We start from the raw sequence: 12,854 nt of genomic DNA on the forward strand, positions 1-12,854 counted from the left end.
ATGAAGTAGATCCATGAAAAGTAGCTCATTGACATGACAAAGAAGGTCAATGACATGAAAAAGTAGGTCAATGACAGTTTAATTCTAATACTTACACAGACATCACTAACAAACTGGTTGACAACATTGTTGGCTTGTGCGGGACTCTTCACTGTCAGGGCGGCCATGCATTTGGCTATGGAATGGAATGCCTGTAAAAACACAAACCTTTGTCACTATCAACAACTCTTTCCTTGGTCAAAAAACAATTACAGAAACTATAATTTACTCCATCATCCTTAGTGTTCAAGTTCTTGGCTTTTTGGGGTTTATTGGTATGTAACAGGAGAGGAAAAAATGTAGCGGCCATACACGGACTCGAACCCTCCGAAAACTAGCTGAGTGCTCTACCAACAGAGCTACCTGTCACCGATGATCGTCCCAGCCCAATCCCGCTACAGGTAGAAGATAGCTGGAGTACCATGAGAAAAAACATCAGCCAGATGTCAGTACCTTGCAAATGCCCCACATAGGATTCAAACTCACGACCCATTCACCAAAGCCCCTTGGAAATTTGGAAAGTCTATATCAAAATTTATCTTGCACAAGTTTTGATTTTGTATCTTCAAAATGAAAATTCAAGTCCAAGTGACAAATAAATGTTTTAAAACCGAAATAATTTTCTCTTTGTTTCTGACTTTCTGATTGGCGTATCCATATTTTTCATTCCACGATGGAAAAAAATCCGAGAATGACGCGGAAACCCGATGTTATCGTGACGTCACAATTGAAACATTGACGTTGCGTATCGATTTGGAAAAAATAATCCCTTGAAAAAATCAATGGAATTGTACGTGTAAACTATTTCATTTTATAAAGTAGCCTGGAAAATTAATTATAAGCATTAAAGTCACTATTTTTTAATTTCATCGGGTTATGAAAGAAATTTTGTTTGCGGATTCACACAGTTTGCAAACAAAGTTTCTTTCATACCCCGATGAAATTAGAAAAATAGTGAATGCAATGCTTAAGACAAAGACACTGGCCTACTACATAATATTACAAGATCTGAACATAATAGGACACGTCACCTGTTTGTGGACTGCAAAAGCATTACTAGACGTCTGGGCATTAGAGGGCGGGTTGTACACGGGCCGTATCAGCATCTGTAAATAAACAAACTTGTATCAATGGTAATCCATTTACCAGTTCACATTTATCTCTATTAAATTAAAATTCTAGCAAGAATGATTGAAAAGGTCGTTTTTTACCATTACATTTGAGGACAAAGTCACAAGAACAAAACAGCAAATGATTGTACAGCTGTTCAAACTAGCTAGCGGTTTGATATATAAAAATATTAATGGACAAGAAATCATTAAAACCAAAGGAAAAGAAACCTGGCAGTAATGTACAATGCTTCCCTTAATTCATCACTATTACTATGTGACTGTATAAATAATATATCACATCACAATATTGTGATATCAAATATGTGGCAATATAAATCAAATAATGATACATAGTACAAATTAGTTAATTTCTCAAATAGTACTGGTATGCAATAACATAAGCATTCTGTCTCAGTTATTATGAAACATTCAGTATACTCACCTGTAGTAAGTCTTTAAAACCGAGTTTCGGTAGACCTGTGGCGACAAGAGCCTGAAAGAACTCAAGCAGGGAACCCAGAGCTCCGCCCTGTAGCAGTGGTGACTGTATCAACAGGAGGATCTGAGGGAGTATCTCGTTAGGTATGCTAGCCATACACGACTTGTGGTGATCTTAGATATGGACGTCAACAGGTGCAACGTCAACATATGTGGACAGAGGTACAGGTTTCTTAACTATAAACTTAGTTATGTTTATCATAAAATAAATACTACACTGTAAAAGTGGAATTATTCGTGGCGTATAAAAATTCTTCATTATTTTTTTTTTCAAAATTAAATCTCTGTGAATATATCCATGTACAAAGATATCAACATTTAACAATTTAAACACACAAATAATTAAACATTTAACTATCTTACGATAGAAACTATGGTCTATATAGATGACAAAGCTTTACAGACAATCTTCATGATGTATGCAGCACACATTATGAGATTTGGTAGCGTGTATATGTAGATAGTTTGCAAAACTCTGGCATCTATTCCGTCTTTGCATATTACAGAGTTAGCTCCCTTGTGGGTAGGTATCAATTGTTATGTCATTATTTTGAGAGCGCAATTCATGTTTCGCCGAAAAGTATGACGTTATGCTCGTAATCGCATGACGTCACAATCAATACCTACCCGCAAGGGCAGATAACTATGTAATATACAAATACAGAATATAGACCATAGATTCCATAGCAAGATAGTAAAATACTTATATTTACATAATTAACTCATTTTGGAGGTCTCCGCATTTAAATTGTTCAAGCAAGACCAGGAAAACTATTTATCAAGGACGATACACTTCACAAGATCGAACAACTATTTTGACGTTGATCAGTTAATGTTACCATGTCAACATTGGTCACGTTTTGGGTGTCAGTGATACCCCTATAGACTTCACTTTGGCTGAGTTAGTTGTGACAAGAAGTGGCAAGTGAATGTAAAGAGTGAAACATATTTTACCAATAGATATCTGTATTTACCTGTGAGACATGGAGATCATTTTCACTAATTAAAGGTGGCATTTCTTTCATCATTTCGTAGATCATACCAGTAGTCAAGGCAGGACCTGGAGATAAACAAATAATCCATCTTCAATTATATCATCAATCTCATGTTCAGTTAGCGAATAAAATGTTCATACAGCCCATTCATATAAAACAGGATTTTGTACTATCAGAGCTCTTATTAAGTGGGTTGAACTGTACACAGTTTATATATTAAGGCTAAAATGTTTTCATAATTAGTCCAAACAATAAGCTGTAACATTTGTAAATTCAGAAAAATTGCGATAGTAGATGCATGCTCGAAGATGATTCTGAGGTTTCGTTTTAGCATGAAATTTCTCCCATGTGTAATATTTGGAGTGTATATGAAACTGTGTTGCAGAAAGTTGACAGGTTTACTTACCGGAAAAATATCAAGAAATGTTTAAACTCAAAAATATTGGAAATTAAATACTTGCAAATACATCCACTTCTACTGTACATAAAACAATGCAAACTTATTGTAATCCACTTGTGTCGTACATAAAGCAATGCAAACTTACCATAATTTTTCCCCAAGACATCCAAACACGTCAGTGTGCTCAGCTTTAAAGCTCTCTGGTTCTTCCTCAAAAAGGACGCTAAAATTGGTATCCCTTCATCCTATTGTAACAAAAATATGATGCATTATCTTCAAATCACCAAGTCATTATTTATTAACAGATGAAAATATAATAAATTATTTAATAATGGAAACATATAAGACCACATAAGGTTCTTATAATATGTCTGTGTGTTGTAAAACAGAGTTACACATGAATTATCTTATACCAAATCTATACAGTAAAACTCTAGAGAAAATAGATCTTATATACAAATTTCAGCAGAACTCAACAATACACAACATCCCAAAAGAAACCATACAAAAGGTAGGAATTTAGGCTGACATTAACATGATTTTACAAAATCAAACCTAGAAAAATGATTTGTATTAGTTTGTATGGTATGATGAGGATCAGTCGAAGTTATCTACCTAAATGTAAATCTTACCAGTATAGGACGTAGATCAATGTTCAGAGGGGACCTGAATACAAAAACAAAATATAAATTTTCATTAATATTTTGTTAAAAAAATACACATTTTTAGTATAAAACATAATTTTCATTCATAATTTTTGTAAAAAATACAATTTTTAGTATAAAACATAATTTTCATTCATATTTTGTTAAAAAATACACATTTTTAGTACAATAATTTTATTAATTTTGTTTACACATTCATATTTTTCATATTTGTTAAAAAAACGTTTTTAGACAAAACATAAAATTCATATTTTTTATATGCAAGTATTCAATTTAATCATATTAACATATTACATATTGCACTAAATCAGTTTCATTTAGTTTATTTTATTTATTTTCTAACACTTACTCAAACAATTTCATCTGTTTCACTTGAATCATATGTTTTCAACTTAATTTTTTTTATATCTCTTCTTTTTGTCAACTTTTCAGATAACAAATCTGAAATAATATTTTCTTATTATTAAATTGTGATTGATAAAGTTGAAGCATCCAAAACATGTTTAATTCAAAGGCCTTGTTTAATTTAAGTTTTATTGATTGTGGCAAAATTCACACGAAATTGTTTATAATACCACAAATCAACCTGGAAAATTTATTATGAAAACATTGTTTGAGCTAAGATAGAACAGAGACATTCTGGGATGGGGATCTTCTATTAATGTACAGACCACCTCAGATAACTTACCCTGCTATCATGGTTAGGGCTTTCACTGCTGTTAATCGCGTAATCTCATTCTTTAATCTTTCCAAGAAAATTGGTAAACACTCTTTCAGTTCCGCAGACAAACTATCACCAAGGTTACGGATTATTTGGCCCCTAAAAAAGATAACAGAAGAGTATTATGTTAATTTTTATACAGTATACCTTTATACAGCGACCACCTCTGTATAAAGACCACCTGCCCAATGAGACCACTTCCTTAAGATCCCAAAATGGCTAATTTTAACACAATGCCACCTGTCTATAAAGACCACCCGGCTATAAAAACTATTTTTCTGTTTCCTGGTTGGTCTTTATAGACAGGTATGACTGTTTTTAAATGGTTCACTCAATGAGATATGTAGATGTTTTTTTAACATTTCAATTTTATTGATTTTCATAACATACACAGTACAATATTACAATGGACATTACATTGGACAAAACTTAATCTTACACTACAATACAGACACTATACATTACAATGATTGCATGTGTTTCACACTCGGTTGTATTCAGAAGAGGTGACAAGCAATACACATGCAACACAAGACCAATACCCATTTAGTTTATAATATGTATATCACAAAAACTGTCAAGCGATTTAAGATTGTTCTCCTTTTTCAAATAAGGAATGCCATCCACCCCATGGTGCATGGAACATTAGATTTATTTACTGCAGATTTTCCTGCGGTTCTGGCAACTTTGAGAGAGCAGGTTCAACTGACAATGTAAAGGCCCTCCGTAAAACACGTATTACTACTTACATACAGGAAATGGCCCTTTCTTTGACTTCCTGGTCAATGTCGGCAGCTTTTAGCCTGGCTAAGGTACAAGAGTACAGATCCTTCACGTACGGCTTGTAGTCAAACTTCACTGGCACCTCTACAACAACAGGGTTTCTGGGTCACACAGGTATCAGTCTGATCTTGACATCAGTAACATAAATCTAGGTCACTGTTAAATGATTTATGTATGTAATTACATACATGCTTGATTAAGTAACATTTAAAACGAAGATACTTACGACAAAGTCATGGTTATAACAGAGTAATTTTCATTCCCTGTCAAGGTTCTTGTAAAATCTTTGCAATACAGTAAAACATTGTTACAACAAACCTCTGGAGACTAGCAAGATCACTTGGTTATAAGCATAGTTTGCTATACACTTATTACAGACATCTTATAGGAACCTGGACAAGGAATGAAACTTATTATGTTATAACCATAGGACTCATGTAAAAATGTTCATTATAAACCTGCTTTACTGTATGTGTAAGTAACCAACTATGATTATATCGTAATTTTGTTGGTCCAAATATGTTCTCATAACTGTTTTTTTTACTGTATATGTTTGGTTAACAGATGATGAAATTGAATACCATGAAAGAAAAGTTGCTTCATAGTACTCGTGACCAGCTTAATATCCTGTAGTACGTTTGAAATGTTTAAAGTTCATTACCTAGAGGTCGAATAACCTTGACCAGTTGTTGAGTGACAAGTAAAGCCTCAGAGGTGATTTTGTAGAAGGGATCCGCCACAGAATGTACTACAGGCTGTAAATGATAGAATTTATCTGTTAGTCGTCATATAGTGATTATTCTGTATTTGCATATTTCAGAGTTATCTGTTCTTGCCGATAGGCATTGTGACTTCATGTGTTTGCGAGTGTAACATCATATTTTTCGGAGAATGTGATGTGAATTGCGCCCACAAAATAATGACGTCACAATTGAAACATTCCCACAAGGGAGCTAACTCTGCAATATGCAAAGACAGAATACTTATTTAGGGTTACGCTTTAATGCTGTTTTCACACAAAAGACATTATTTTATCTCATTTCTACATTTTTCATACAGAAAAGATACTTTTCAATTCAATTATGATGATCACATTTTTTACATGATATATTCTACAGAAAGAATTAAGAACAATCTCAAGAGAAATCTAATGAAACTTTTTTCCCCAGCACTTTTGAGTACTTGGAAACTTAACATAACATGATTAAAGTATATCTCTTATTTTTGACTTTCAGTTCTTGTTTAAGAAGCTGAATTGAGGATAATTAAGATATGCACAGAGAAATGTTCAAGAGTTCCACATAGAGACTGAAGGCTGTTTTTAACTTACAGGAGCAAGGACTTTGATATGTGCGTGGAACACAACTGGATTGTGGTGAGACAAGATACAGTTGAGGAAGGAGAGGGTATCAATCTTCATGTTGGAGCTGGTGTTCTTGTCACTGTAATATAAAAGGTAAGTTTGAGGGAACAGATTCAAATATCTACTTATTAATCCTAAGTATAGGAATGTAGCTTGAAAACCAAACAATTCAATCAAGAATGTTTTCTAAATACATATCTTTGCACGAACAAGTTGGAATAATAATGGTGAAAATGTTCTCTCTGTTTATATTTATCTTGAAATCTTCTGATTTCTATCTAAATGTCAAAGAAGAATTATAACAAACAATAAATCTACGATTGAAAGTAAGGAATGACTTAAGCAAATCATTTAATTGGGGCAACTAGTACAATACATTCTAACATTCTAGCTACCTGCAGGGCAGATAGCCTAGAGAGTACTGAATGCCTGGTACCAGGGCCTGGAGATGGTCTGTCAGGGCACCAGGTAAAACCAGGACTAACTCTGTTGTACCTACCCTAGAGAGTACTGAATGCCTGGGACCAGGGCCTGGAGATGGTCTGTCAGGGCACCACGTAAAACCAGGACTAACTCTGTTGTACCTACCCTAGAGTACTGAATGCCTGGGACCAGGGCCTGGAGATGGTCTGTCAGGGCACCACGTAAAACCAGGACTAACTCTGTTGTACCTACCCTAGAGAGTACTGAATGCCCGCGGCCAGGACCAGGGCCTGGAGGTGGTCTGTCAGGGCACCACGTAAAACCAGGACTAACTCTGTGTATACCTACCCTTGAGAGTACTGAATGCCTGGACCAGGGCATGGAGGTGGTCTGTCAGGGCACCAGGTAAAACCAGGACTAACTCTGTGTATACCTACCCTAGAGAGTACTGAATGCCTGGGACCAGGGCCTGGAGGTGGTCTGTCAGGGCACCAGGTAAAACCAGGACTAACTCCGTCAGGAGACTGAAGCATCCTTGCCTGGTCTTGACACTTTTTTCTTTGAGTTGTTTGTGTATGGCTTTCACGATATCTGGAATCTGGCCCTGTAGCTGACACAGTGGTCTGCAATAGAATTTACTTAACTAGAGATGTGATCAACTCTACAAGGTTTATACAATATAACTTGTCAAAACTGACCATTTTCTAACTCTGGCATAATTTTATGGCATTTCTTTTTTTAATTCATAGTAATTAAAACCTGCATAATTTGGGATCTTGGTTATAGCAGCCAAATAGGGTCATCTGGTGATGCTGTACTGCTTCATATAATGTATATGAAGGTTGTTTGACTGTTCCGGGAAAGTTGTCTGATTTAGTGCGAGACCATACTAATTTACTACAGGAAAGCAGCTTTATTCTGATTAACAAAACACAAAAATCTTTCTTAGTTATTTTGGCAAAAACAATAGTGACAAATTTGAATTGGCCGTTAACATTTTATAATATATTATTAGTGATTTACAAGAATACCTGACCTTCATTACAGAGGACCTAATTATAATTAAACAAACGGTTAGCCTTAGTCTCAAACTTATGTCAATATGTTTCAATAGGAAAATGTATTTCATAAAGTATTTTTTAATGCCTGGGTAATGAAATAGTAAAATGACATAATTTGAGAATGATCAGGTTAATTAGTCCAACCTATACACAGTAGTGGTTGGGCCTAAATTAAAATATTGTTTGTTTGCCCTCCTCCGACCGACCCATGAAAATCGGCCCGACTCAAAAATTTTTATTGAAATATTCTAGTGAATTTTTTTTTTATTGTCGTGTACTTTCCAAATTCCAGTGCCGTGTGAAAACCTTTGATGAATTGCGGTATAAATTTTTGTTTCGCCTTATTTTAAAATATTCAAATTCAAATTTACGTACATTTGTCTCAGCCAAATGAGCAAACGATCGTGATTTAACTTCAACGTGCCGACATGCACTGATGCAGTTGTTTGTAACATTGTACACACATGTGTAGGAAAATGGCGCCGGGTTGAAGCCATACTTTCACATTTTCACATCGGGTGTTTGGGAATTCGATCGGTATTGCTATGGATATGACGATAGTTTGATAATATTTCAGATATTTATCCAAGTATTAACTGCATTAAAACATCGTAGTAAGTATTTTTGTTTCCAGAGTAAAATACGAAACTTTGCGGCTAATCATATTATGCTGAATGCATAAACAAAACATGGCGGCCGAAAAGTAAAGCATGGTTTCTCCAACTTGGCCCGGCACCATAAAACTTTCTCACACAGATTGTTTACTCAAGCCTATGTAAAATCATATACTTGAGTAAAAAATCTACAGGTACGTTACGTTCACAAATTAACATATTTGAAACTGTAAATGCCTTAAGTAGATGTTTTAGGTAATTATTGTATTGAGTTAGAATCCACGACTGCAGAAACGATCTGCATCAATGACGAATATCTTTGCCGATTCATGTAAAAAATGACAAGCCGTACGAACACTAAAACGTGTTGACAATGACGATATGAAGTGTGCATGGAAACATATATCGGCATATTTTGTTGAAAATAACCGCCAAGAAAATTTGTAGTTATTGATAATTAAATTAAATCACCTGTAAATTACCTTGAATTAAATGACAAAAATAACAAGCACACAAACAGTTATTTACTACGTGATTTTTCTATGCCGATAAAACAAACAAAAAGAATTTCCGATACAAAGTCATTTTGGTGATATTTTTAATTACTCCATCATCCAGTAAACTGAAAAAATAGGTGGGGGGTCTTATTTGCGGGAGGGGCCTTATTTGCGGTCAAATACAGTAAAGTTGAATCATTCCATGGATCTTCAAACGTTTTGGTAGTCGGATGTAACATTGTCGAATGTCAGAATATTGGGGTCAAGGGTCAAAGATAGAAGTCCACCGTCGGACGTATGGATATTTTTTTGAAATTCGGTTGATGTACGATGGTCCAGAAAATATTTAAAGACTCTTTCCCGAGGGTATAGACATTCAATGCTAACCCTGCCCAGACAAAACGCCCATGTTTGATTATTTTTCTTATACGTCTTGTACTTGTATTGACACATCATGTGTAGTGTGAGTCACAGCTGTTTATGACGTCATAACAATTGCATGTGATTTGATTGTTCTACACGCGGACAATGGACATTTTCAATTGTTGTAACATCCAGTGATAAATCTATGTTTTGACAAAGATGGGACAATTTGTGGTAATTGAGTCAAAACTATCTAAGTTTGAGTTTTGCAAAATAAAATAAAATAATTTTCCTACCTACCGACCCATTCTGAAAATTCCAGGTCGGAAAAGGGCAAACCAACATTATTTTAAGTCTGGCCTTGTGACATTATAATTTTGGTGGAACTGTACAATATTACAAACAATGGCAACTAATTGTTCTCAAATTACGTAATTAAACTATTTCTTTCGTATCCTAAGATTCAGAATATTTCTCCCGAGGATCACGTAGAAATTCTGAGTTTGTCACCCTTTTTTTATAAATAGTAGAAAGACTTTACCCTCCGTCTTGGTCCATAGCATCCGGGTCTGACGTGATATTTGGTCTCGTCTGTCTCAACAGTGTTATATAGGCATGGAAGATGTCTGCCTTCACATTCTCTTCTCTCTCTGTAATAATACCACAAATCACATTATCAGTTTTTATCCTTGAACTTAAGTTTCAGAAATCTTTTACATTTATCATTAAACTTTTACTTTGTGAATGTTCACATTTCAACTTTATAATTAACAACTTAACCCTTGAACTTTACTTTGTGCAACATATACCCTTGAACTTAACTTTGAGAAACATTACCCTTTAAGAACTTTATTTGATGAAACATTTACATTTCAACTTCACATTGAAAAACTTAACCCTTGAACTTTAATTTGCGAAACATATACCTTTGCTCTATGAAACCTTTGACAATATGTTGGATAATCTTTACATCCAGAACCGTTTACCCTTGAACTTCACTTTGGGTAATCTTTACCCTTCAACTTTTCTTTTTAATACATTAAATTTTACCTTTGAATCTTGCTATAAGAGCAGGTGACACGTTCCTGTAGAATTCCACTAACATCTCATGTCGTGTACCAATGATGGCGTCCAGACATTTGGCCGCAGCTCTTCTCACCTTCCAACTCATATCATCGTCATCACTGTACTCCTCTTCATCATCACTGTAAAAGAAGAAAGATTTATTCCTGGTTTTAAGAGCAACCAGAGTAAATATACAAATATTCATAGCTTTTATTGAGTCCTTCAGATCTTCAAAAGCCTGTTGGAAGTGTTAATTGATTACCAATGCTACAACCATCAAATACCAGAAATTGATCTGTTGACCAAACCAATTTTTTTTAACAAAAGACAATGAGATATAGAATGTCATTGTTAGAAGAAGCCACTATTAAGTGAAACAACACATTTTATTACATTTTAAGATGCTCCACCGCCGACAGAGCATAAATGATACTCATAATATGAACAATAATTGGTGTTTAATCGTGTATATGTATGTCTAATTAACACACAAAGTAATATAAAATAATTTATTTCGCCTTTGGTGCATGCGCAATCAGTACTTCATCCCATACAGGATATAGTGCAACAGATTTTTTTTGGGATGCAATTAATCGTGTTTTATAGTTTTAACTTGAAGTAAAATTAGAAGCTCAAACTTTTCAATGGTGGTAATAGTGTAAAGTAAGTAACTTTTGTTACTGAAGAAAAATACTGAATCATCTGCTTGTGTTTTTGATAGAGACACAATACCATTTGTTAGCGGTGGAGCATCTTTAAGTATTTCAATGTTCAAATCATGGAAGAGAAAAAAAAGAAGACAGGTGATAATGACCTAACTTGACACACTGCCTCAAGTATGAAGTTCTGATACATTACAGTATAGGATAGAATGCAGCAGGTCACAATATTCAAAATAGGGTTTCATCCATTTTTTAATTAAAATCAATTTGTTAATTTCTTCACTTACTCTTCCTCCTCTTCCTCCTCCATTTCCATAGCATCACTATCCTCGTCGTCATCGTAGTTATAGTTAGGATCGTGGCAGATGTATCGCAGACAGATCTTTATAATCTGAAATATTACAAGTATTGATACCATCAGTATATCGATCAATAAAGGATCGAGCATAATGTCTGTATAATTAACTGTAATCTAACTTATTTTAGCATGGGATTTAATTGTTCTTATTTCACTGACTTACTCGCTTCACAAAACTATCAATCAAGCATAGGTTTTTTAGATCCATTTGACTCTAAACAGCAAAATAAAATTGTCGCAAAAGAGCGACAGACTTGAAAATGTCAAATCAAGTGGCTGCAGAAATATGGCAGTATACAGTAGTCAGTAAACTGTGAAAGTTTTCACAAAAGCTCATAGATATGCATATGTGTATACAGCCGAACACCATTACAGTAAATGTTATCAAAATTGAAAATTCACTCAGAATACAATATCAGACTCATATTTTTACTCGACTTTACCCTTAATCTTTACTATTCTAACCCAGAATGAACCAATGTTTGTTTTCCTGAAGAAAGGCTAGCTAAGGACAGCTAACGATTTACAGGTGATATATATATATATATCCATACCTCTGATACAAATGGTGAAATTTCCTTTGGACAGCGTCTAACAAATGACTCGAAAGCCTGCAGACAGTACTCTCGGAGTTCATCGTCTTCTTCCCTACAGAACTTAACAATGGGCGGTACCATCTTCTGGAGATGTTCCCCAAATCTGTGACCCGCCTGCCGACTAAAACAATAATATTTTTTAATCATACACCAACAACAATATCAACAATATCAATATCAATTACCCTAATAGGAGTATAGAGTCAAACCTGTCTATAAAGACAACCAAAGGGTCCGAGGGATAAAAAAGTCTTTGTAGCCAGGGGTCTTTATATACAGGTTGAATTGTATTGGGACACTGAAAAAATGGTCTTATTCAGCAGGTGATCTTTATACAGAGGTGGTCACTAAGACAGGTTTGACTGTATATGCTGGTATAAGTCAGATATGGTTTGGAAAAGTCAATAATACACTCTCATATATATGCTAGTTGCAATATGTCAAGGTCGCCGGACAGTCTTGTGCATGCATAAAATTTCCCAAGAGATGTCAGGGTATGACTATTGAAGACTACACAAAGCAGACCACCATCTAAGAATGTTTTTAATTTTGGGGCCTAGCACATTTTTATTGAAATAATGATTTAGGAAGCATATACTAAGTTAGTCAACATCCTATAATTGACGGATCGCCAGCTGT

General features: G+C 34.7%; 1 protein-coding gene across 1 annotated transcript in view; it reads right to left on the reverse strand.

Annotated features, from left to right (window-relative positions):
- LOC138309204 (cullin-associated NEDD8-dissociated protein 1-like) overlaps positions 1-12,854 on the reverse strand; it is a 39,754-nt gene that overhangs the window by 16,477 nt on the left and 10,423 nt on the right. The window contains 16 exon segments of the mRNA XM_069250353.1: positions 96-191; positions 1,071-1,145; positions 1,594-1,758; positions 1,761-1,797; positions 2,625-2,709; positions 3,190-3,289; positions 3,677-3,710; positions 4,398-4,529; positions 5,180-5,297; positions 5,875-5,968; positions 6,544-6,655; positions 7,437-7,622; positions 10,076-10,184; positions 10,585-10,739; positions 11,549-11,652; positions 12,174-12,336. Of these exon segments, the coding sequence (XP_069106454.1) occupies positions 96-191; positions 1,071-1,145; positions 1,594-1,758; positions 1,761-1,797; positions 2,625-2,709; positions 3,190-3,289; positions 3,677-3,710; positions 4,398-4,529; positions 5,180-5,297; positions 5,875-5,968; positions 6,544-6,655; positions 7,437-7,622; positions 10,076-10,184; positions 10,585-10,739; positions 11,549-11,652; positions 12,174-12,336 (1,765 nt within the window).

This window comes from Argopecten irradians, chromosome 15 (genome assembly GCF_041381155.1).
Source record: "Argopecten irradians isolate NY chromosome 15, Ai_NY, whole genome shotgun sequence".
Taxonomy (NCBI): Eukaryota; Metazoa; Mollusca; class Bivalvia; order Pectinida; family Pectinidae; genus Argopecten; species Argopecten irradians.